The sequence below is a fragment of the Aethina tumida genome, chromosome 6 (assembly GCF_024364675.1).
Source record: "Aethina tumida isolate Nest 87 chromosome 6, icAetTumi1.1, whole genome shotgun sequence".
Classification (NCBI taxonomy): domain Eukaryota; kingdom Metazoa; phylum Arthropoda; class Insecta; order Coleoptera; family Nitidulidae; genus Aethina; species Aethina tumida.
The window spans coordinates 16,362,785-16,389,796 of NC_065440.1; the positions used below are offsets into that span (position 1 = coordinate 16,362,785).

The window sequence follows — 27,012 nt, forward strand, 5'->3', positions numbered from 1 at the left end:
TTTAAAATTTAAATTTATGAAATTTTAAATTTATTGAATTTTAATATTTAAATTTATTAAATTTTAATATTTAAATTTATTAAAAATATATATTGTAAGACAATTTTAAATTTTATGTGAATACCTAATAAAAATAATGAAATCGTAATACTGTTTATTATTTATTTACTTATTAAATTTCATTTATACAAATGGACAAAAATTGAATATGTCCATTTGTGACTTCGGTAATTTAGTCATTCGGTCATTAAGTAATTCAGTCATTAAGTAATTCAGTCATTAGATAATTCAGTCACTTGGTCATTAGGTCATTTTGGTCCTTAACGTAACTCGGATATAAGGTGATTCGTTCATTCGTCAATTAACCTCATTTATTACTTATTTATTTTAATTTTATTTATACAAGGACAAAAAATTGGGAGCAGATACAACACGTCCAATAATGAAGAAAATCTAAATAAAATACGTATCCATAATTCAGTGTAATAAACTTTTTCCACAATGGTTAACTGGTGCAGATTCTGAAGGATCCCTCATTTTTTACGTCAATTTGAGGTGTTTTCTTAGGAAAAAAAAATAATTAGACCTTCTTCCTTATTAGACCTCCTCCCAAAGTAGGTAAGGTTTGAATAAAAACACACTTGTTCTTTTCCATGTATTTGTAAAAATACTAACAATAAAATTAATATAATTATTAGTTGTCTCATCAAAAAATGCAATTATGATTTTTTTACACTTATATACAATATTATTCATTTACTGTTAGATTTGTATAATAGCACACTTCTGCCTGTGAAATTTATGATAATAACAATGTGTTTTAACTATACAAAAGAGAAAAAATTCCATACAAAAATATCAACAATCGCTTCGTATATATATCTTACATTTTACAACAACAAATAGAAGACTTGAGAATAGAAGAGGGCCAGGAGGTCAATCCATTTATTTACACACTTAACAAGTTGTTCGTCAGTTTACAAGTATACAGTATTGTCATGTTGGAACGGGTTGCAAATACGAATTAATAAATTAGTTCGGTTAAATTAGTAGCCAGTTTAAATAGGTAAAGTATTTAGAGAGCTACGTGTTATTACGTGTAATAAAGTTGTTCGTTCGCTTAAATCCTAAGATTGTACAAAAATATTTACTGTATGTACATGAGGTTGTTCTGTTATTATCAGAAATTTCCGAACGGGTTACAAAATAACTTCATAAACTATATAAATATGTCTAACAATTTCGTTTTGTTTAAAATTCTTGTGCAACAACTATTCAAATCGTTCAAAAAATACAACAACGCGTTGCGCATGCGATTAATTTAAAATACACTAATATAATTAATTATTAATTATATAAAACGACGTTTTAAGGGCACTTGGTTTCGATGATTTACGATTTGGCGACGTTGTATATATAAATATATATGTTGTATATCTTCACAATGTGTAGTATGTGTGATAAAAATAAAATAAATAAATAAATGACATTTTAGCCTAACTAGGATTATGTATAAAAAAGCAAGGACATTTGCAAAAACAGTTATGGTGATTGGACACCTGGAACAGAAAAAAAATCAATCCCAATCTTACTTTTAATAATATTCTAAAATAAACAGATCTGTAGTATTCTAGAATAGAAAAATGTAGTATTCTAGAATCCATTTAAGGGTATTTTACGACAGAAAAATTTATGATGCAAATAAGGAGCCAGAAACAAACCTTTTTGAGCATACATTCGTTGTGCGTTTCGTTCGCACGAGCCAGTCCCCATAGACAATGAACGAAGACCTAGACCTCGTCGGCGGCCAGCTCCTGCGACTGTTGCAGGCCGTCGCCGCCGCCCGCGCCGTCGTCGTCATCCGTCGCTGCCGTGGTCGACTTGCTGAGCGCCACCTCCGCCTCCAAGGCTCGGATGCGGTTCTCGTGCTTGACAATCATCGCCTTCAGCTTGCGGATCTCGTCGGCGAACTCCTGCAACGTCTTATCCTGCAACAGAATGATATTTAGTAGTCTAGAATGAAATCTGTAGTATTCTAGAATAATATGTGGTATTTTAGAATAGAAAAATTTAAAGTATTATTATATAAACTTTAAAATACATTGTTAATCGAATCTCGTTTGTATAATTTACAATGAAGCACTCAACAGGGTCAATTAAAATTGCAACAAATCGTTAAGATATCAATCTGAAAATGCATTATTATGCGGTTAATGATGTTGTGCACAAAACGACCTATTATTATAATTTGTACTGCTTAATTCCATAAAACAGTTTAACTAACTGAACAACTTACACTCACGCAATTTTATTTTAATAAATACAAGAAAATAAACAGTGATTAACCAACTACTTTGTATGGTAGTTGGATGTAGAACATTTTTTCCTAATTTAATGGTTTTAATCAGAATTTACGATCTGAATTTCGACCACCAAAATTAAAATATGTATAATTAAATGGACACTAAATTAACTCGGCAATAAACATACATATAACCCTGATAGAATTATTAAACAGTAATGCGAATTTAAACAATATCTTCAGGATCAATCAGGAAATCCGTCAACCGTGTATATTATATAACGGATTAGATTTTTCAAATGCCACATCAAATAGTGATCAGCTCAGTTATTTGATACAACAAATTATGATTGTGACTTTTATCTTACTGGTAATACTGACAATAAATCCGACCCATCCAGCCAACGTAAGAACTGAAAGAAAGAACAAACCCAGGTAAATCAACAAGTACATTCCAGATGCTGACAAAGTACAAGGTAGAGATAGAAAACTTCCTCCCCTGTCCGGACAACGACAAGCTCGAAAGCCCTTTAAGAAACGTCGTGATAAGGAACACCAACAATGGAAAGAAGAAGTTAAGCTACGACGTCGAGTTTAAACGTCCAATCGACAAAAACGTCGGAGTATGAGAACAAAGCACCTCATTATGAATAGTTTTTCAATAAAGCGTTGTAGGGCTTCGGCGTACTGGAAAAATGGGGCAACGCCGGCTGGGTCACTTTGCCCTTCATGCCCTTCTATCCGGACGTGTGCAACACGATGATGAGGTACTTCAAGAACACCTGGGTCTCGTACAACAAGGCTTTGGGGGTAAAACAGCCGGACAAATGTCCAGTGCCTGCGGTAAGTACATCCATTTTGTCCCACAACTCATGATTGTTCCGGGCGTTTCAGGGTAAATACCACGTGCAAGACTACGACATAGACTTGGGCGACGTCACTGTGCCCACCTGGGGCGGGAAGTACAGAATGAAGCAGATGTTTCAGCTGGTTGATTCCAGGAAGACCATTTACTGCAGCCAGCACTTGGTCAACATCAAAGAAATTGTCTAGACCCCAAAATTCACAATAAAAATTAAAGGCAAAATGGGTCATTATTTAACCCCAGTGCACATATAATCAGTTAGTCACTCACATCGCTTACCGAGACGGGAGAGCCACCTCCAGCCGCACCAGTCGCACCCTTGCCGCCCTTGGGCGGCATCTTGTCGAGCACGTTGCTCCTGCGCGTGACCGACAGGGCGGCCTTCGACTCGGGCGGCTTGTAGCCGTCCTTCAACGAGATCAATATGGGCTCGGCGTCCTGGCCGCCGAACCATTCGTCCGCACTCAGGGCGGCCGTGTCGCCCAGCGTGTCCGGATAGAGATCCTGCTGGAAGAGTTCCGCCTTCCTGGGCACCGTCATCGTTATCACCTTGAATCAACAATGAATTTTATTAGTATTTATCCTGTAGTCGGTGGAAACGGGTTTTACCTGACAGAGACCCGAGTTGTTGAGCCTGTAGAACCTGGAGATCTCGCACGAGGTGACGTCACAGCCTCTCTTCGGCATCATGCCGATGCCTCTTTGGGGATCTGGCGTCTGGAAGGTGTTGATGTAGTGAACGAACGGTGGTTCCGCAGTTATTTCAAAGTACCTGCAAAAGCAACGGAATAGACACCTTTTGAAGTATTCCAGAATATAATTTATAGTTTTCTAGAAAATTATCATCCACACAAAATCACAATATTCGAGAATATATTCAGTGTTTCAAAAAATACTTATAGTGTTCTAGAAAATATTTATAATATCCTAGAATACATTCAGAGTCCTAGAATGTATTTATAATATTCTAGAATATCTTTATAGTATTCTAAAATATATTTCTAGTGTTCTAGAATTTATGAAAACTGTTCTTGAATATTTTACAGTATTCTAGAAAGTATTTACTGTATTCTAAATATATTTATGATTTTCTAAAACATATTTAGGGTGTTCTAGATATATTTATGGTATTCTAGAATATGTTTAGTATTCTAGAATATGATACAATAGCGCATAATTATCATAATCTCATCACTAACCTGATGACCGAGTCACCCTTTCCACACAAGTAAACCAGATTGGTGTCGGGATCGTAGAGCGGGAACATGACGCCGTTGGACGTGTCCAGTTCGACCATGACGATGGGCTCGTTCAGGGCGTCCGGCGTCCGCAAACTGTACTGCCTCTCGGACATTTTCGAGAAGCCGGTGGTGAAGACGAGGCCGTGCCTCAGGAATATGGCCCTGGTGGCTTTGGAGCCCTCGTGAGACAACGCCTCGGACTCGACGTCGCCGGTCCTGGGGTTGATAATGCGGATCTTCTTGTCCTTGCATGTCGTCAGCAGCTGGGAGCCGTCCCAGTTGAAGCAGGCACTGTACACGATGTCCGGATGGCACGTAATTTCGACTAGAGCCTCACCAGTTCCTTAATAACCATTATTATTAGTAAACTATTGAGGGTTGAGCCAAGGGGGTGGCTTACCGACGTTCCAGATGACGACCTGGTTGTCGCTGCCGGCGGTGAGCAGGACGTTGAGGGCGGTGGGATGCCACAGTACCAGGCCGACGCGCCGCTGATGGTAGATGAGATCGACCACCGGTTCGGTGAGGGTTTTATGCAGACCGCCGTCGGGAATGTGCCACACTTTGGCGACGCAGTCCTCCGAACCGCTAGCTATGACGTTGTCGTTGTGAGGACAGAAAGCGATGTCCAGGACGGGGCCCTTGTGACCGCCGACCAGTGGATGGTCGGCCGGGATTCTGCCCACCTTAAAATACGATTAATTAATTAACCAATTAAGAAGAGATGCCGGAACAATTATAAAAATTAATTCGTGAAGCACCCGGACCGTGAACCAGGCACTGAAATCCTTAATTGGTTCCCATCCAACGTTCAAATTACCGACGAAAATAAAAATGATATGTAATAATTGCCGGACGACTAATGAATTATTTATGGAACGTACTTTTTACTCTTTGGCCGACGATAAAATAGTTGTTGTTTCGAAAGTAGGTTGTGTGCAGTTTTTGCCCCGATGGTCTACGTGATCGCGAGGAAGCGTTTGAAATGAAATTCGTTCGTTGCATTCCATTTTGCAAAATTGCGTTCGGGATTTTATCTGGCAGTAAACACACGATTACTCAATTATACCACCGACTACAACAAATTAACTAAAAAGTATTTTTAGCTCATTACCTGAAACTTTTATATATTTATTAATTAATTAATAGGCGATATTGTTTTACTTTTTCAATTAAGGTACTGTAACTAATCGACCTCATTAATCGGTTGACATTTAATTGCTTTAACGACGAAGTTTTGTCTCTTACTTTTAATTTACGTCAGTTTTCTACACTTAAAATTTTGCCTTTTTGGAATTTAAATTTGATTTATTGATTGTACAATTTTTTATCTCCAGAAAATTATTAATAATCTTATATTATGTATAATTATACAAGATTTAGATAAGATGTAATAATTATAAATAGATATTATTTAATATTTTTGATAGATCAGTTTTTTATTTAATAATTGTTATAATAATTATAAATTACCTTCTTAGAATATTATTTTATTAATAAAATTGTTTATATTTAAAATTTGTGATAAGTAAATAATAAAATAAATTTAGGAATTTAAAAAATGAGAAAATTTTTACCATGGATATTTAAATGATACAGGAAATATTTAAAACTTTTCTAATTCTTAGTTTATTTATCTATTTTTTGATGTTTTCTTCAAATAATATGTCAAAGATTTGAGATTTTTTCATTTTCTTTTAATTATTATTTATTTTATATTAATTCATCCTCATTTATTTGTTTATTTGAGCTAAAAAAAATAAAATTTGGCTATTTATAAGTAATAAATGTTGGTTTTTAAAATTTTAAACGTTTGACTATTTTTTAAATTATTTTTTTTAATAAAATTATGTTTAATTTCAAAGCTTAATAAAAAATATGTGATAAATAAATAATAAAGTAAATTTAGGTATTTAAAAAATGAGAGAATTTTTACCATGAATATTTAAATAATTCAGGAAATCTTTAAAACTTTTCTATATATATTCTATATATTTAATATTTAAGAATTTTTTATTTGTTTATTGGATCTAAAAAAGAATTTTGTCTATTTAAAACTGATAAATGTTGCTTTTCAAGTTTTAAATTTTTGACTATTTTTTAAATTATTTTTTTTTTTAAATAATATTGTTCAAAGTTTGAGAAAAAGGAAGGAATTTTCACCATGAATGTTAATTAATTAATTTTACTGTTTCTGTTTGATTTTGTTAATTAATTTTAAATTGATAGAAACTTAAATTATAATTACTATTATGGTTTCAAAGACATTATGAATCATTTAATTGTTCATGATAAAATTATTTATCAAATTCCTTAATTTCTATTGTTAAATATTCATTCCTTTTAAATCATTTTAATTAAAAATTTTTTATTCATTAATTGCCACACTATTCAATTTTAAATACTTAAAAAAATGAAATGTATTGTTGTTACTTAATTATATGTTCATTATAAACATGTTCTTATCTTATCCTTTTAAACCCACAAAAAATTTATCAATATTCATCATTTCCATTTTTCATATGAAATAAATTAATTTATAAAGATGTCAAATAATATTAATTATAAACAGATTAAAATCTTAGTTTTAGATTTCATTTCACAGCTTCTAATTAATTTTTTCATTAATTTTGTAGTATATAAAATTTTGTATACTAAATAAAACTTAAATAAAAAATTACTGTTATAGCCCCAATTTTTTCCTTAAATATTCTAATAAATTAATATAAAATAAATAGGTGGTTGATTCTTAAATTACTATTGGAGTGATAGTTCATAAAATTTTGTACATTAAATAAAACTGTTATAGCTTAAATTTTTCCCCAAATATTCTAATAAATAAGGATAAATTAATATAAAATATATATATATATATATATTAATCAAAAATATACAAAAATCTAAAATGTTGCGTAAATTACTTGAAGAAAACTTCTAAGAAAAATAAATTATATAACGTACTAGCAAATTACATATTTACTAAGCATCTCACATTAAAATACAAACATCTACGTGCATTTTTCCTAATTGCGCATAATTACACGTAATTGCAAAAATTATTTTTAGAACCCAACATTAAAATAACCATCAGAACAGATTTTTCTCGACCATCAAAACCCACGAAACAACCCAGATCCTCAAGAACCTGGCAAACCGCCAGAACCTCTTTACAAAAAAAAAACATTTTACATTAAACCGGACCGAACCACTTAATCAAATTTTCTCACGGCTCTCGCAATAAATCTGGACGGAAATTCTGGACGCGTCCGAAAAATATTCGAAGTGCAGATGCAAACTGGCGTCCGTCCAAAACTACGAATTTAGACCATATTGCCTAAAAATAATCGGGCGTCAGCCTGCATTTTCCAAATCGCACGCAAAAAGTGAAAGAAACTCGATACGTTGGCTCGATTAAGTTTTATTAAAAGGCCGACGTTCCAAACGTGACGAGTCCACATCCTGCAGATAAGACGTTAATACCGCATTTACGATACAATAAACCGATTTATTTGAGTGCTGCGATCAATTTTTATGGTCACAGCCATCGTTGATGGGTACGTGCTCAATTGTCGCGTACCATTGTGGTGGTTTACGTGCGAAACTCACCAAATATACATGTAAAATTATTTTTGGGCGGTTATATCTGTGTCGTTACGAATAATCTATATTTATCCACCTAAAACACTCGCAAGGAATAATTATATAAAACGCCTTATCGACGTGCAAATATTCAATTTATTAATTACTGTGGTTGTTGTTTAACCATATCAGATTACTGGGCTGTCACAACTGTTAATTGTTCCAGATGCATTAAACGTTTTGTGCTAATGCCAAATAAAATTGCTGTTGAAATAATAACAATAGCTTTTTGAGTGTCTAATACAATAAAATGTTTACAAAACAAATTCATTTTATTTGCCTGCTATCAGCACAATCTGTTAATCTATAAAATTGTATTGTCATGATAAAATTCACGTTTGCAACCCGCAAAATTAATAAATTATGCAAGAGGAATGTGTACAATGCTAATAAACATTTGTTTTGGATCCGTCTGCCTCTGGCCTATCTTATCTTGTGTACTGGGAAACATGACAATGACAAAACCGTAACTTTCCATTAAAACAAACGACTTCCTGACAGCCAGCACTAAAAGCAATCATTGATAAACCCCTTATCAGACGTCCTTTGTCACCCACTCATGGAAATCACCTCCGAACTCACCTTGTTGTGGGGCAGCACGATGAAGGCGCCGCCGCCGGCGCTCTCGACGATGATGGCGAGGAACTTGGGATTGACGGCGCAAAAGGTCGAGTCCCACGAACTCTTCGACACCCTTATGTTGTCGTAGCACTGCTCCCTTTTCAGGGCCTGGCCGTAGACGTGTCGGAATTTCGACGAGCGCACCACACGGAAAGACATCTAGAAAACAAATCAAATAAACATCTTAACTTCGTATAACAATGCGGGGGGCCCGAAGGCCCCCCGCCGAAACATAACCTATGAATAACATGTTTTGATTTGGGCGCTCACCTTCGCTTATATCCTATTTAAAATGCACTGGATTCACGTTCCGAAATTTGTTTACATTTACGCGCGTTGGTTTAACTACGGTATCTTATCTACGCTCTCGACATATCTAGTTCACAAAATACTACACACAGTTTCTGAGAAAGCCCATATTTGGTTATGCGAATATATTTGAAACGTCAAAATTTTAGTGGGCGACATCTGTGGGACGACGGTCCAAGTTGTCGCGTGGTTTTTGGCCGAACTGTAATTTTAAAAAATTTTTGTGTTTAAAACAATTACAAAGTACTAACTCATAAATAACTTGTAATAGTCATGCATACAGAGTGTTCTTTAATTAACGTGTTGTAGTCAAATGTGTGACCCATTAATTATGTTTTTATATGTGGATCGTCAAATTTTATTGTGGCGACGCCTACACTGTAGAAGTTAAAAGGTTTTTAAAATTTAAAATTTCGAAATAAAACTCATTAAACTTTATTTTGTTAGAAAAATAATTTAATTTGTAAAAAATTTTAAACTTTTAAAAATCAACTTTTACTTGTCTTATATTGAATAAATAAACTAAAAAATGATGATTATTTACATTCATAAAATTTTAAATAAGCTTGAAAAGTGTTACTAACACAGATGTCGCTAGTGCATATATTTTTAGACATAGTTTTTCAGAATAGAATGCACTAGCGCCATCTATCCATGAAATACTTAAATAATATATTAACAAACACTTAGAAGTTGAAAAAGTACAGTGGAGCCATATTAGCAACGTGCGACACCTGCTCCAGAGTAGCCGAAGTAGACACCTCGTTCGCGACCGACTCCACAATTTCGCCGTTCGATTGTTGAAGGCACCCGAAAAAAACTTACAGAAAACTAGTCCAATGTCAACTGCCGGACACCCGTAAAATTTCAGTTAGCTTGAAAAGGTTATGGCGTACGGTCCGCCGTTGTCTGAACGATTAATCGGTGGTGGTCCGTTGTAAAATGTTAACGATAAAGTGCTGTTAACGGTGTCAAAACAAAAAGGATGCGCGAAAAGGGCGAGAAAATGAAGCCGAAACCGTCGAAACGGGTGGCCGGCATGATCATCCGTTCGAGGAACACCATAGTGAAGGATGGAGTGGTCACCGTAAGTGTTTCTGTCTGAGCCATTCGTTTGCGGACCCTACGACGAAAATTAAAAACATCCATAAACGCACACCTTTGAAATAGACGCGGTCGTGGACCGTTACCGTCTTTTGTTGTGGGTGAAAAATGGTTGTCATTGATTCAGCCCCCCGTTTTTGCTAACGCAACGAAACGATCCAATCATCCAATGTACTGTATAATGTATTCGATTTATTTTAAACGAGCGTAATCGTTTTTGCAACCATCCAGACGTTTAATTCGTGTGACCTTAGCAATTATTAATGCGCACGGTAATTATGTGTGTTCGATTTTGTGGGTTTCTGGTTAACCCCGTACGTTTGCTTTGCGGGTTTGTACGTGTATTTTCGAGGAATATTAGTCATGTTGAACAATATACGTATCTCATTTTGAAATGAAGCTATCTATCTTATCACTGTAGTTGTGTGTGAAAATTGAATTTTAAATTAGTATTTCCTATGGTGTTAAAAAACAAATAAATCAAATGCAATTATTTATTAACTGGCTTAATTATGTAATGAATATTAAATTTATTCTTTCCCAAACGTTCTTTTAGTTTTTGTTTAGTTTCTTGTTGACCAATTTTGTGTAAATATTTAGAAACTAATGAACAAGATGTTTACCAATAAGTTGTATGAACTTTCTTCTACATTTTAATTAACTTATAAGGAACATACTAAAAACTGTCTATTTTAAACAATAAAGTGGAAATTTCAACTGAGACTTTTGTAGTATTAATTGAAAGTTTCAATTTCTTTATTACTTACTAATTAAATGTAGAAATAATTCTTAAAATCAATGAACAAATAATTTTGTTCTCTTCAACACATTTGTATTTGAATTTGTTCTTATCCTAATATATTTTTTTTTATTATTTTTAGGTTCCTGTTGGCTAATTTTACATTTACAATATTTACAAACTAATAAGAATAATTAACAAGACTTTTACCAATATTATTTATAAGTTGTTTTGAACTTTCTTTCACATATTAACAGTTATTTAAGTGTTAATTAGGTTATAAGTTACTTACCAAAATCTGAGAATTTTGAAACATAAATTGAAAGCCTCATTTTTTTTCCATTTATTCTTCCAATTTATTCTTAGTCTAATAATCTTTTGATTTTTTAGGTTCCTGTTGACTAATTTTACATAAATATTTAGAAACTAATAAGAATACCTAACAAGATTTTTACCAACATTATTTATAAGTTGTTTAAACTTTCTTTCACATTTTAACAGTTAGCTAACTGTTAATTAAGTTATAAGTTACTTATCAAAACCCGAGAATTTTGAAACATAAAATGAAAATTTCATTATTTTTACAAAGAAAGGTATAATTTTTTTTTCTTTTAACAGATATAAATAAACATTCACTTGTGTTTTAGGTATTCAATCTAATTATTTTAACGAAAACGACCTTGTTCCTCATAGATATGCATTACAACGTAAAAACATATTACCCATATGCACATCGTCATCAAAATAAAATTTTTGATTGCACGTATATCGATAATATTAAAATAGTCGTCTGTCCTTGATTAAACGTATGTTTCTGATAGTAATTTTGACGTTTAATCTGACGATATAACTAATCCAATAAATAAATATAATTTGTCAAAATGTTATTTGATTAGTACTACTAAGTTGTCTATTTATTTAAGTTCGAATTGGGAAAGTCGTTGTAAATGAGCAAATTTTAAATACGCATTTGTTTGCAAACTGGTTATAATTTAAACCTTACGTATCGCCTTGTTTTACATATGCTAAACAGTCGCCTTTGTTGATATGATTTGATTTTTACATGTGTGTAAAAAACTTGATTTAAAACTGTTTTAGCGTTCAAGAGTGATTTTTAATAGAGAATAATTGGGTATCAATAAATTATATATGTCCATATTTTGTGTCTTCAGATTCAGTTTACAAATTTTATAAACATTTTATAAAATCTGGTTTTTCATGTTTGTCAAGTTATTAATATTTTTTTTTTGTAGTTTACATACTAATAAACGAATTGAAAGCTTCAATTTTACCAATTAAGTGGTCTAAAAATAGAATAAGTGCTTATTATGTATTTTATGAATTAATCAATATAAAAAAAAAACACACAGTTGATTGAACTAATCGATAAACAGACGGTGGAAACTCATCATACTTTATGTAAATTCTTTGATTATTATATTGATTTTAACAATTTTAAACTGTATCCATGTTTGATTCATAAATTAATTAAGAAACACACTAAATATGCCATAGAAATAAAATAAAAATAATTTTAGTTAATTAGAGCATTACTATTTAAATTTTTAGATTAGAAATTGGTAAGTCAGTCTTATCTTGAATCATTTAATCTTTAACTAATAATATCAATTTTATTTAACCAATCAAATTTCAATTAATCTGCACAAAAAAGTCCAAATTTCACTTAAACAATGTTAATTATTTCATATAAATTTCTAAAGTATTTAATGAATCAATCAATCACTTTTTTGGATAATCAAAAAGAGAATTATTATTTAGGATTTTAAATAATTAAATTGCCAATTTAGTTTATCTTTAAAAGGTAGTTTTTATTCCTTGTTTAAAACAATATTAACAATTTTTATATTATCAAGAATTATGTTCTTAAACTTCTTCTTGATAATGTTAATTATTACGAATAAAATTCTGTTTTTTGAATTATTTAATAGACATCATTAAAAAGTGATTAAACTGGAGTAGAAAAAGTCATTTAAATATTCCAAATTTCATTTAAACAATCATTTTTTAGGTAATCGAAGAGAGAATCATTATTTAGGATTTTAAATAATAAAATGGTCAATTTAGTTTATCTTCAAAAGGTAGATTTTAATTCTTGTTTAACAATATTAACAATTTTTATATTATCAAGAATTTTGTTCTTAAACTTCTCCTAAATAATGTTAATTATTTCTAATAAAATATTGGTTTTTGAATTATTTAATAGACATCAATAAAAAATGATTAAACTGGACCAGAAAGTCATTTAAATATTCCAAATTTCATTTAAACAATCACATTTTTGGGTAATCAAAGAGAGAATCATTATTTAGAATTTTAAATATTAAAATGGTCAATTTAGTTTATCTTCAAAAGGTAGATTTTAATCATTGTTTAACAATTTTAAGAATTTTTATATTTTCAAGAATTTTGTTCTTAAACATCTAAATAACGTTAATTATTTTGATTAAAATTCATTTGAACTCATTTGAAAATTATTTAATAAATCATTCAAAAAATCGTTTAACCTCTCCATAATTCAATTAAACAATTACATTTTTAAATAATCAAATAAAGATGTATTGTTTGGGATTTTAGATAAGAAATTAGTCAGATTATATTCAGATTTTAGCTTTAAATCCTTGAACAAAGTATATAAAGAGAATTTGATCGATTCACTCACTGTTCCATATTTTATGACAATATAACAATTACTTTTTTAAATAGCCATGTCATTATTGTTTAACATGTTAGATAAAAAAATCAGTTAACTTAATCTGTTCATTATTCTAATAATAACATAGATTAAATGTTGCATTTTAGACTCAGTTTTGGCAACAATTTATAATTTTTTACTTATACCTTTCTGTGTATCTTTTTTAGTATAAAATCCTGCACTTCAATTAGCATTTAATCCTAAAATTATATAAAAAAAAGTGTTTAAGCCTAGATTAAACCGAAAACAAAACCTCGATAACGTATCGTTATCAACGATCCCCTAATATAACGCAGCCAGAACTAATAAAACGTTTTAGTCGTGCGTTAATTGTACGGTCAGAAAAATGACGTGACACAAGGTGCTGCGTACTAAGTCCCGGGGGCGAAGGTTACTGCGCAGCCATGTGCATGTGCGTGTTCTATTACTTGTTCAAGAGATACGTGCTCAACTTCCGCAGGTTCAAGAACTTTTACATGCACGTCATTCCTGTAAGTTAATTAATTTAGTAAAAATGTTCTGGCTAATAAATTTGGGGTACTTATTTGTTTAAGTGTAAATAAAGCATTTCAAAAGTAACACGTGCTTTTAAATTTCAATCGTCCAATCAAGATATTTTGTTACATCACTTCATTTAGTGGTGATAAGATTAAGTTCTGAGTTGGGAGACTTAAAATTCCTGTTACTAGAGTTTGGTGCCACTTTACAGAAATGAAACTCTACGAAGGAATTTTGTTTCCAGTGAGTAAACTTTTATTTATTTATTTATTTATTTTCAGCCGTCCCTAGCCTAATCTAAAATCAAGATGTAATCAAGATACATAACACATAATAATGGTACAAAACTAGATAAGGACGGTTATAAAAATTTATCAATAAATAAATGAGTAATAAATTTGCACAGATTATAAACAAACAAATGACAAATGAGTTTTCCAAATTCCAATTCAAAAAAACCCACAAATCTCTTTACAAACATTAACAGCTGTGAACTTTAAATAGAAAATCCCAGAAAGTTTCTAAATTGAATCATTCAACAACACAATGAACAAAACAGTGAGAACAATATAAAAAATAATGTAATTGTTAAATATAGTTGCTTAATTTATGTTTTATTGTTTCAATTGTTCCATTACACAGGATTAAAGTGAAAAAATCAACTAATTCCAGTTTTAAAATTGAATTTCTTCGTTATGTTGACCAAAATTTCTGAGTTTAATTTTACCCTAAAATTTTCTGCATAAAGTTATAATTGGGCAAGAAATTTAATTAAACAGTGTATCAATTCAAGTTAGTAACGCAGCATCAATGTGTAAACAATTTTTTATCACATCATATCAATTGATTTGTCATTTATGATCGATAAGCCGCCGAATTTTATCCATATTTCGACTTGCTCTTGTCCGTGATGTGCACAATTTAATTTTTATTTTGCAATGAATTTTTTACGTTTATATGTGAGTGTCCTCTTTGGTTATTGTTTCAATTCTTGTTAAACCAACTTATTTGTTGAAATTTTTTGGGGAACGGATAAAGGTATTGATTTGAAATTTTTATTGCAATTATAATTCGATTTGGACCACTTTTCTATTTTATTTTTAACCAAATTTCATTTCCGGTTTCGCCGGAAGTGACATCAACTTTGTTATTTTTAATAGAATGCCCTGTATATTTTTGGATTTTTAAATTCTACATGTAATTACAAATAAAATGGTTATACCATGTCCTATACCTAAACCCAATGGCTTTTGAATTATTAATTTTTTTCCAAAAATTTTGACAGATTGATGGTCTAACTAAAATGTCTGTAAAGCCATCAATTTTGATACTGGAAAGTTCATTTTTGGCATACACGTTAACTAAGGACCATCCTATAAGGAGCTATTATTAGTATTTCCAAATTTTATACAGGGTGTTCGTTATTCACATTTAATTTTTGTGCTTCTTAAAACATCAATAACTTTGTTATTTTCAGTGGAACACCATGTATGTTTTAGCATAATTAAATTGAATATTAAATAACACTTCAATTCATATAAGCATTCTCTTTAGATAAAATGATTATTTACAGACATTTTACCAAAAATGTTGTCATAACAAGATACACCAAATTAATCACAAATAATGAACACCCTGTATACAATTTGGGGGTACTAATCACGGCTCTTTATAAAATGATCCTTGGTTAACGTGTATATCAAAAATGAACTTTCCATCTTGTAAATTGGGGGCTTTACAGACATTTTAGTTAGGTCATCAATCTGTCAAAATTTTTGGAAAAAAATTAATAACTCAAAAACTATTGGGTAAGGTAAATCACCCTGTATATTCAGTGACATACATGTACAGATTTTATTGATATTTTGAAGTACAGTTTGGGATAATAGAAAGTAGTAAATAAATAACGAAAAATTGAATAAAAAGTGTTGAATTTATTGATTTATAAATGAGTTAATTTGGGCACTCATTGAGTAGCTCTGGTATTGGTCTAATGAGGGCCAATTTCGTCCAAGGCAATCTCATTAAATGCCAACTCTATTTCACCTTTAAGGTTCTCCAAAATCTCCTGAGGGAAAGCTGAACTTTTAAATCTTTTGTCTAAGACGTCCTACACGTGTTCAATCAGTGCTAAGTCTGGAAATCTTGCTGGACATTGCAACTAATTTACATCAGAGTGTTGGATGACTCCAAAGTCATCCTAGTAATATGTGGTTAGGCGTTATACTGTAGGAAAACTGGAATTTGACTGAAGATGATCCTCATTCAATTTCACATTCCAACCTTCCAAATCCAATCATTTTCCTCTTCATTTTCATATGGATCTCAATTTTTTTTAATTTGCAGAGCTGAATCTATGTATTCTATTTTTTATGTCACTGATTATATTAAATCTTTAGAATTATCTCCTGTAATAATTGTATTGCTAAAAGATTATTTTTATCATTGTTTAATTTTAAAAAATGTGGAGTTCCAGCTGTTTATTTAATGATAACAACTATAATCAGCAGACGTTTGTTGTCCGAAGACTTTTATTATCATGAATTGATGTTTAATTAATAGAATAAACCAACAACACATTTTTCATCATTAAACCAACCACCACAATAAACCAACACATCTCATCACCAACGTGTACCTGTCAAACTCAACCAGAACTAACCCCTATGTTGTTCCAGACGTCGGGAATAGGAAGACCGAGCCTGTATCACGCGCTGGTCGTGATCTTCCTCGAGTTCTTCGCCTGGGGCCTGCTGACGATGCCGGTGATCTCGGTGCTGAACAACACCTTCCCCGATCACACGTTCCTGATGAACGGTCTGATAATGGGCATCAAGGGTATCCTGTCGTTCCTCAGTGCGCCGCTCGTCGGCGCCCTGTCCGACGTGTGCGGCCGCAAGCTGTTCCTGCTGGTCACCGTGTTCTTCACCTGTCTGCCGATACCGCTGATGACCATCAACACCTTCTGGTTCTTCGCCATGATCAGCATTTCGGGCGTGTTCGCCGTCACGTTCAGCGTGGTGTTCGCCTACGTGGCCGACGTCACCGACGAGAAGGAGCGGTCGCTGGCTTACGGTCTGGTCAGCGGCACGTTTGCTGCCAGTATGGTCATCTCGCCCAGTTTGGGGGCTTATTTGATGGAGAGGTAAGTGTCTTTAAGGCTTTGTGCAATGTGGAACTAGTTGCATGTTAAAACTTGTTTGTTGATGGATAACTTACGTCGTCGGAGATGTCCATTTCTTCAAAAACTCTAGACCAAAATAAACTTGTTGTCTAGAACCTTCAAATTTACCTTAATATCTACCAAACATCAACAATAACATAATTTTTTTCATATTATTTAATATTTGGACATTCCTTATGGAACGTTCATGTATTTGTGGACAGTCTAGTGATATTCTTTATAAGATGGATTCTTCGACAATTGCACCAGCTATATTATTAAGTTGTGAGAAATTACAATCCATACGATCATTTTCCATACGATGAAAATCCGTACGATCAAAAGCCATATGATCATTTTCCGTACGATCAAAATTCATACGATCATTTTCCATTTGATTAAAATCCATACGATCATTTTCCATATGATCAAAATCCATACGATCATTTTCCATATGATCATTTTCCATGCGATCATTTTCGATACGATCAAAATCCATATGATCATTTTCCATTGGATCAAATTCCATACGATCAAAATCCATACAGCCTGGTGATATTCTTTATAAGATGGACACTTCGTCAATTGCCTCAGCTGTGTCATTAAGTTTGCGTCAGTTATGTCACTAAGTTGTTCCTGTTTCTTCAAATTTATTTATGAGAATAATAGAAACTCGTTGTCTAGAACCTTCAAATTTACTCTAATATGAACCAAACTTCATTAAGTTTGTGGATTAGCTAAGGATAAAAACAGGTAACTAGCAGAAATTGATCATTATTGGATTTTAAAATAATGGTGGATGCGCCAATATTTTAATTTTTAATAGAAGTTCAAAACTTCCTAAAATATTCACTATCTAAATGTGAATTACTGGAAGTTAACATTGTAATATGCTTGTAAGTCTCAAGTCTGTAATAATACATTTATAAGACATTGGAAACAAACTTGAAAGCTTTCAAATCCTCATGAATAGTTAAAATGACTAATACAAAACTGTCTTGTCCACCTTCCTGGCATTTTGCCGTGTAATATTTTTTATCCCACGATTCGGTCTCTAAACAATTATTCCAATAGACTGACTTTCCTTCTTCCAACCTTGGTCTTACATAAATACAATATATCTTACAGGAGGATTTCCTCTCGGTTTTTTTATACCCTCAGTTTCGTATCTTTTCCGCAATGAGATTTTCATTCAATCATCATAAACATCACTTACAGGCCGACTTTTATACGCGGTTTTTTTCTGCCGCAGCAGCCTTAAATCAATAAATGAATTTTATATTTCCCCGGATTTATTACCCCGATACAAAACCGCCGCGGTTCACATCGATTAAACGTCTGTAAAAATGATCAATTCAACTCCATTGTTGACCTCACAATCAAACCGCTCTTTAGAAATAAAAAAAAAACCGAATGGAACATACTCTTATCATCAATCGTCCGGTCGAGTTCCGATCGATCTTTCCGCAATTCCATTCACGGCCCGTTCAATTCGAGACATGCAAACGTTCACTCCTTAATGCATTTGCCAATAAATAACTTCGAAGGCGACATTTTTCTGCGTGCGGGATCCGATAAGGCGGCTCCGAATTAGTTTCGTTGCTTGTTTCGTCTAATTTGGTTGGCCCCGATAAGCGTGTGTAACATGCGGGTTCAACATTTCGGAAGTGGAGATAAATTTGTGTGTCAACACTTCGTTTAAACAGTGTTCTCGCTGAGTTTTGTAAATAAATATAATTAATTGATCGAACAGGATTTACATTTAATACAAACGAATCTGTTCATCGCGTTGATGAGTGATTGAGTCGTTAACGAAGTTTTTTATGACACGGCTTGCATATCTAATGAACATGCATTAATTTTCTTATCTACTTACGTAAATTTGTAGGTTGTAGATAACGAATTTGTTACGTAAAAAGTTGGACAAGTGTTAAATCACATAGATTTGTTTTTCTTTTGTACGGTTGATGGTGGATCAACACCGGAATTCCGACATAAATTTGAAGTTTCTAAGCAACGACTTTTTTAAGGGTCGGAGTTTTGGAACTTGTGTTTTCACACTGATTTCTTGGAATCAAGTTACTTGACTTTGTTCCTATCCATAGTTCAAGAAAGTATAAAAATTAAATAACAGTGAGAAAACGAAGACAACTTAACGGTATAGCTGAGGCAATTGGCGAAGTCTCCATCTTATAAAGAATATCACCAGGCTGTCCACAAATACTTGAACGTTCAATAAGGAACGTCTAAATATTAAATAACAGTAAGAAAACAAGGACAACTTAATGACATATCTGAGGCAATTGGCGAAGTGTTCATCCTATAAAGAATATCACCAGGCTGTCCACAAATACTTGAACGTTCAATAAGGAACGTCCAAATATTAAATAACAGTGAGAAAACAAGGACAACTTAATGACATAGCTCAGGCAATTGGCGAAGTGTCCATCTTATAAAGAATATCACCAGGCTGTCCACAAATACTTGAACATTCAATAAGGAACGTCCAAATATTAAATAATAGTAAGAAAACAAGGACAACTTAATGACATAGCTGAGGCAATTGGCGAAGTGTCCATCTTATAAAGAATATCACCAAACTGTCCACAAATACTTGAACGTTCAATAAGGAACGTCCAAATATTAAATAACAGTGAGAAAACAAGGACAACTTAATGACATAGCTGAGACAATTGTCGAAGTGTCCATCTTATAAAGAATATCACCAAACTGTCCACAAATACTTGAACGTTCAATAAGGAACGTCCAAATATTAAATAACAGTGAGAAAACAAGGACAACTTAATGACATAGCTGAGGCAATTGGCGAAGTGTCCATCTTATAAAGAATATCACCAAGCTGTCCACAAATACCTTAACGTTCAATAAGGAACGTCCAAATATTAAATAACAGTGAGAAAACAATGACAACTTAATGACATAGCTGAGGCAATTGGCGAAGTGTCCATCTTATAAAGAATATCACCAGGCTGTCCACAAATACTTGAACGTTCAATAAGGAACGTCCAAATATTAAATAACAGTGAGAAAACAAGGACAACTTAATGACATAGCTGAGGCAATTGGCGAAGTGTCCATCTTATAAAGAATATCACCAAGCTGTCCACAAATACCTTAACGTTCAATAAGGAACGTCCAAATATTAAATAACAGTGAGAAAACAATGACAACTTAATGACATAGCTGAGGCAATTGGCGAAGTGTCCATCTTATAAAGAATATCACCAGGCTGTCCACAAATACTTGAACGTTCAATAAGGAACGTCCAAATATTAAATAACAGTGAGAAAACAAGGACAACTTAATGACATAGCTTAGGCAATTGGCGAAGTGTCCATCTTATAAAGAATATCACCAAGCTGTCCACAAATACCTTAACGTTCAATAAGGAACGTCCAAATATTAAATAACAGTGAGAAAACAATGACAACTTAATGACATAGCTGAGGCAATTGGCGAAGTATCCATCTTATAAAGAATATCACCAGGCTGTCCACAAATACTTGAACGTTCAATAAGGAACGTCCAAATATTAAATAACAGTGAGAAAACAAGGACAACTTAATGACATAGCTGAGGCAATTGGCGAAGTGTCACCAGGCTGTCCACAAATACTTGAACGTTCAATAAGGAACGTCCAAATATTAAATAACAGTGAAAAAACAAGAACAAGTTAATGACATAGCCGAGGCAATTGGCGAAGTGTCATCCCACAAACAAGATAACAACCAGAATTACTCTCAACCACTATTTCCGGTCGAGTTTTCGTTAAGCCGCCGCCCTCGTGCAGCAGGTGTCGACATTGACACGGCGCAGGGTTGATGGATCCCACGAATTTCTAGAAGTTTTAATGTGTTTTCGACCTTTTACATTGGGTGGGTCCCTTCGCTTCGACCTGCCAAAATGGTGCCGATTAAAAACATAAATTACAACACAATATTAATTGGCTGGAACCTACTGTGTCGTAACTAAATCTCGATAAGCCCTTTACGTTTATTTTTGTTACCTAATTCCCGGAATGGCGGGTAATAATTTAACTCGATCGAAAATTAATTACAACTTAATACCCCCAATTAAGACGGCCGACGTCTCGTAAAACCGAATCGGGAAGCTGAAGAGACTTGAGCCGGGGCAATTAAGGAAATCCCCGTTAAAACCTCACAGTTAAAGAATCTTAATAACCCGGAGTTACATAAGGGACGTGGTTTGTCGGGAAACACAAATATAAATAAAATATTAACGTCCCGTCGGTTTCCACAACTTTCCTTTGTGTTGTGTGCGGCGTGTTGTGACGGACGCATTTCCCGGCACGGCCAGAAGCCCTAACCCACATTCACGACCTCGACGAGCGAACATGCCCCCCCGGAGTCCGATCGATAATTCCATGCTCCATCTCGCTCCGGTCGGGGTTCACGTGTACCGGGAAATTGCCGCCCCTAACGCCCTTGCCGACGTCAATCACGTCGTTCCGCGTTGGGGTAGGAAATTTCGTTGATGAGCCACGCATTATGTATTACGGGGAGTATCGCTGAACTTTCAGGGGCAATTATTATGATGTGTATTAAGTTTAAAAACATACTTTTTGCTTTAAAATACAATGTTCTTGCTTAAGAAGCTTATAATTTTGTATATTTTACTGATTATTCGGTGAAAACAAAGAATATTATCAGGACGTCAACAGATATATTTGTTTCCATCTAAAATATTTGTTCAAATCCTGATGATATTCTTTGTTTTCGTCTAATTATTGTCTATGAATCTTTTCAGTACAGAAAGAGTATCATTAGAATGTCAAAAAATATCTTTAAAGATGTTCCACGAATCCATCAATCATCAGACAAAGATAAGTGTTGAATTCCTGATGATATCCTTTGTTTTCATCTAATTATTGTCTATAAATTTATCCACCGTAGAAAAAGTATCATCAGAATGTCAAAAAATATCTTTGAAGATGTTCAACGAATCCATCCATCATCAGACAAAGATATTTGTTGAAATCTTGATGATATTCTTTGATTTTGACTGAATATTGTCTATAAATGAATCCACCACAGGAAGAATATCATTAGAATGTCAAAAAAATATCTTTAAAGATGTTCCACGAATTCATCAATCATCAGACAAAGATAAGTGTTGAATTCCTGATGATATCCTTTGTTTTCATCTAATTATTGTCTATAAATTTATCCACCGTAGAAAAAGTATCATCAGAATGTCAAAAAATATCTTTGAAGATGTTCAACGAATGTCAAAAATTATATTTAAAGATGTTCCATGAATTCATCCATCATCAGGCAAAGATATTAGTCTTGATGATTCCCATTGCTTTCTTATGTTCCACATTGTACCCAGAGTAACTGGTTATGGTAAAAATTGGTAATTGATTGATTTTTTTTGTTAGATGGTCGGTGAACCTGGTGGTGGCGCTGGCGACCGCGGTCGCCATCCTCGACGTGTTCTTCATCCTGGTGGCGGTGCCAGAAAGTCTCTCCGAAAAGGTGCGCGTCTCCCCGATTAGCTGGGAACAGGCCGATCCCTTCGCCTCGTTGCGCAACGTGGGCCAGGACCCAACAATATTGCTGCTCTGCATAGCAGTCTTCCTCAGCTATCTACCCGAGGCGGGCCAGTACAGTTGCATCTTCGTCTATCTGAAGCTGGTGATGGGTTGGAGTGCGCCGATGGTCGCTGTGTTCGTCGGACTGGTCGGGCTGATGGCGGTGATCGCGCAACTTAGTCTAGGTTTGTTGTTTGCACCACCAATGGTGTTAGGGAGTGTGTTGATTTTGTTGTTACAGGTATATTAATTAAAAATTTGGGCGCCAAGCACACCATCATGCTGGGTCTGTTGTTCGAGATGCTGCAGCTGTTGTGGTACGGTTTCGGCACGACCACGTGGATGATGTGGGGCGCCGGCATCCTGGCATCTATGAGCTCGATCACCTATCCATCCATTTCGGCTTTCGTCTCCGTACACACGACCGCCGACCGTCAGGGAGTTGTACAAGGTGAGGAACACGATTAATAATTACCACTGAATGGTTTGTTAATATAATTTTTAAAGGTATGGTCACTGGAATGAGAGGACTTTGTAACGGTCTTGGTCCAGCGATGTTTGGTCTTATTTTCTACATGTTCCACGTTGATTTGAACGACGGCGAGAATAAACACAACGCAACTGATTCGACGCAGATTCTCTTCGATACATACTCACAGGTAAATAAATAATATCATGTCATTAGTCTTATAAATCATAGATTATTTATTAACTATACTTAAATACAGATATCAATAAGGTGATACAAAATCACTTGAACAAGATTAATTATACGTAAAAAGATTAAATACTTGGACATTTCAGATTTATTTATTGTAGGCTTGGTGACAAGTTTAATGGGCCAAACATTTTTCTGTTTGTCAGTCTTCTTTTTCAAAAATTTTTACTGACAATTTAAAACTCAGAAAGTTAATAATTTTTTTTTTTTTTTTTCATTTTTTTTCTATTTTAACTGTACACAGTATTATTATACTACTTAGATTTGATTCTCTATCGATGGAGAAATAGAAAAATAAAGTAAAAGTTTTAAAAAAATTGACATTTTCAAATGATATATTAATTTATAGAAAATTGTCTGTAAATTTTATTCAAGGTACAAGAAAATATTAAAAATCTGTGTAAGTTTAAAACTCAAAAATAGAAAGAAAAGTCACTTTTTATAATTTTTTATATTTTTTTTTTCTGATTAGTACATGAAAAAACAAAAATTTTGAGAATAAAATTAATCAATTTGATTCTCTATTCATGAAGAAATAGAAAAATAAGCTACAAAAGTGAGATTTTTTGAAAAAAATTGACATTTTCAAAAGATATATTAATTTATAGAAAATTATCTGTATATTTTATACAAAATACGAGAAAATATTAAATATCTGTGTAAGTTTAAAACTCAAAAATAGAAAGATGAGCCACGTTTTATAATTTTTTATACATTTTTTCTGATTAGTACATGGAAAAACAAACATTTTGAGAGTAAAATTAATCAATTTGTTTCTCTATTCATGAAGAAATAGAAAAATAAACTAAAAAAGTTAAATTTAAGTTAATTTTCGTTTTTAATTAATCATTATATAAATATGTTAAAAAATGTTTAAATCACAAATGTTGACACAATTATTGACACAAAAAGGATGTTTTTAAATACCATTAATACGCACAAATAAACAATAAAAATTAATTGTTACAACGTAGTAAAATATAGGCAATATACCAGAGTAAATTTAGAATCAACTTCCTGTACAGAACATAAAACCGTTGTTCCACTTAGTTTCAATATCCCGAAGCGAAACGTTTAAAATGGGCACTCGCTTTCAGGACTGCGACAGTAAATAAGTTTCATTAATCTTGTTACCGTCGCCGTCTTACAGTTTCGCCTCGCTATTCAATGCCAAAATGGGTTACTCATTTAGATAACCGTATTTTTATGCTTTCACGCAATTAATTTAAAACGTTTTGCCATCCGTTCCAGCTTGTTCCCGGTCCACCATTCGTATTCGGAGCATTCCTGGTGATCTGCGCCCTGTTCGTCGCCTCGTTCATCCCCCCAAAGAACCACGTGGACACAAGTAAGATCGTTATAATAAAAATAAAGGGTTTAATAATCACCAGCAGTTCTTTCAGACATCCCCCTGGACACGCACTACGAGATGGAGCGGGGACAAAAGGTGGCCGGCACCCTCAGCCCCCTCATACCCAGCCGAAGCAGCATAGACACGGCCATCCTCTAAACCAATTCCGGCAGTCAAAACCGATTTGAAATTATTCGATTGACGCAGGTTGCTCCACACAAGCAATAACCGCATACTGTGTCCCTCCTACCCCCCCCCCCCAGTTTAATTCCACAACCCCCCCAACACACACACACACACGCGCGCGTGCGGTACTCACTTCGCTGAAGACGCCACGATCTCAGAATAGTTTATATATTTTACATAAGATTGTATATAGTAAAGAGAGAACTGACACACAAGATGTGAAGAGATCCGGCCCGGTTTTCGGTGTCGAGTCCGTATCCGACGAACGGGATTTAGTTGAGCCCTCCAAGTCATATCAGACGCGGGTCATGAGCCGGACGGGTGAGGTTTATTTACGCTTAAGTTACGCGGTGACTTCGTTTTTTTATTTTCATAAATTGTCTCACTACCTTTTCAGTTTTTCAATGTACATAGGGCAGAAGTTGTTTAATGTAGCTGGCAAAAATTAATTAAGGATACTTCGGTTCGGGTTTGTTTTTATTTAAGACTGAGTTGTGTGTTTTAAGCATTTAATAATTGGGACATTTGTTGCTGGTGTGTGGGACACACAATTCTACGTCGGATTTTGTGTCGTGCACGTTCGAATTCTTGCCGTACGTGTGTCCAATGTATTTTATTACTAAGGTACGTCGTTCTAACTGAATTCTACCGACCGCAGTATTTCCAAAGTATTCGTTGGGCGTTTTACGTCACAGTTTTTTTATTAACCGAAAAATTCAAGTGTGATTTTATTTAAGAAAACAAAAAGGTTGTTGTTGATAACGTTTTCGTTTTGTTGTGGTCAGCGTTGAAATTGAGATCGATGCCATTTTTTAAAAAAAATCTAACTAACTGATCACGACAACTTTATTTGTAAGGATAATAGGTATATTTTTAGTTTTTTTTGATGATGATTTTCATGCCATTCGCAGAGCTGTACACTTTGCCATTTTTAAATGAGGAAAAAAATGTTAGGAAATGCAAAACTGCAAAAACCTATTGTTATATATCGAATTTGCTTCGTTTTGTAACATTTTTTTTACCTAAAGTTGTAAATTGCTGATAGATTGTCTAATAGAATATTTATTATTGCATAATGACTAAATAAAAGAACAGAATATTTTTGTTATTTTTGTGTGATTGGTCTTTTTCTCTAATTCAGTTTTACATTCATATTTGACAAAGACAAATATATTTAAATGAAAAGTATTTTAGCTATTAGAATATAATAAATTGTAAAAATTATAAAAAATAAAATAATTGTTTATGTACATTTGTGTTTTATTTACCTGCCCAATATATAATCATTTATTTACAAAGAAACATGTTCCAAGTTAGAAGTTTTAAATGGTGTTACTGAAGTAGGTGGTCAAAATATGATCACATTAACTTTATTATCTCAAAAACGGCTCTAATAACCAAAATTAACCAAGAGCATCTTTTTTTCTAAATTGTGTAAAAAATATGAAAATCTTAATAGTTCTCAAAAATTTCCAGTGGCGTAGAAAACAGAACGAGGAAAAGAGGGGAATCCCCCAGAATTTACGTCACTACGTATGTAAATTGGGATAATACAATTTTTGACATTTAATTTTGACTTTTATTCAAAATAAAATTTTGTTTAAATTAAAAACAATTTGTAGAAATAAATAATATCCATTAATTGTTATAAATTATCAAATGAATTTAATAATTTGGAGTGGATGTACAAAAACAATCGGAAAAATTAATAATAATTTAATTAAGGCTAGAAGTTTTTATTGTAGTGCATTATCTAATCGATTAATTGACTTTAAATGGTACTAAATAATCTGACTTGCAACAAAAATATACAATTGTGTGTTATCAGTTGATGAATTAGTCAACAATTCGAAATGAGTTATTTAAGTTTTTTCTGGTTTTCGATGGTGTTACTGAAAATTTTATTCTAAAATATATCCTAAACAAAATAGTCTATAAAAATTTAAATTTCATAACTCTATAATGGCATACTAGTGAGGATTGTGAGG

At 33.2% G+C, this 27,012-nt stretch overlaps 3 protein-coding genes across 5 annotated transcripts; 2 read left to right on the plus strand and 1 right to left on the minus strand.

The window, feature by feature from the left end:
• Positions 1 to 641: 641 nt before the first annotated feature.
• LOC109603167 (coronin-6) lies at positions 642 to 9,096 on the minus strand. 2 transcript variants are annotated; one of them, XM_020019633.2, is made up of 8 exons: positions 8,939 to 9,096; positions 8,630 to 8,827; positions 4,809 to 5,094; positions 4,367 to 4,751; positions 3,777 to 3,939; positions 3,447 to 3,716; positions 1,722 to 1,988; positions 642 to 1,559 (listed from the first exon to the last, which is right to left on the minus strand). In XM_020019633.2, exons 2-7 carry the CDS (start codon positions 8,825 to 8,827, stop codon positions 1,791 to 1,793), a joined length of 1,500 nt encoding a protein of 499 aa, XP_019875192.2. In that variant the 5' UTR covers positions 8,939 to 9,096; the 3' UTR covers positions 642 to 1,559; positions 1,722 to 1,790. The 2 variants fall into 2 exon arrangements, with proteins under 2 accessions (XP_019875192.2, XP_019875191.2); XM_020019632.2 differs by having other exon boundaries at positions 3,438 to 3,716.
• LOC126265803 (uncharacterized) lies at positions 2,480 to 3,412 on the plus strand. The gene is made up of 3 exons (XM_049968572.1): positions 2,480 to 2,925; positions 2,978 to 3,145; positions 3,197 to 3,412. The coding sequence occupies exons 1-3, from the start codon at positions 2,761 to 2,763 to the stop codon at positions 3,353 to 3,355; spliced, it is 492 nt and encodes a 163-aa protein (XP_049824529.1). The 5' UTR covers positions 2,480 to 2,760; the 3' UTR covers positions 3,356 to 3,412.
• A 747-nt stretch (positions 9,097 to 9,843) lies between the features above and the next one.
• LOC109603168 (hippocampus abundant transcript 1 protein) lies at positions 9,844 to 26,274 on the plus strand. 2 transcript variants are annotated; one of them, XM_020019635.2, is made up of 7 exons: positions 9,844 to 10,064; positions 16,710 to 17,176; positions 22,617 to 22,954; positions 23,011 to 23,220; positions 23,277 to 23,428; positions 24,739 to 24,835; positions 24,882 to 26,274. In XM_020019635.2, the coding sequence occupies exons 1-7, from the start codon at positions 9,963 to 9,965 to the stop codon at positions 24,995 to 24,997; spliced, it is 1,482 nt and encodes a 493-aa protein (XP_019875194.1). In that variant the 5' UTR covers positions 9,844 to 9,962; the 3' UTR covers positions 24,998 to 26,274. The 2 variants fall into 2 exon arrangements, with proteins under 2 accessions (XP_019875194.1, XP_019875195.1); XM_020019636.2 differs by having other exon boundaries at positions 9,845 to 10,064; positions 24,891 to 26,274.
• The last annotated feature ends 738 nt before the right edge of the window (positions 26,275 to 27,012 follow it).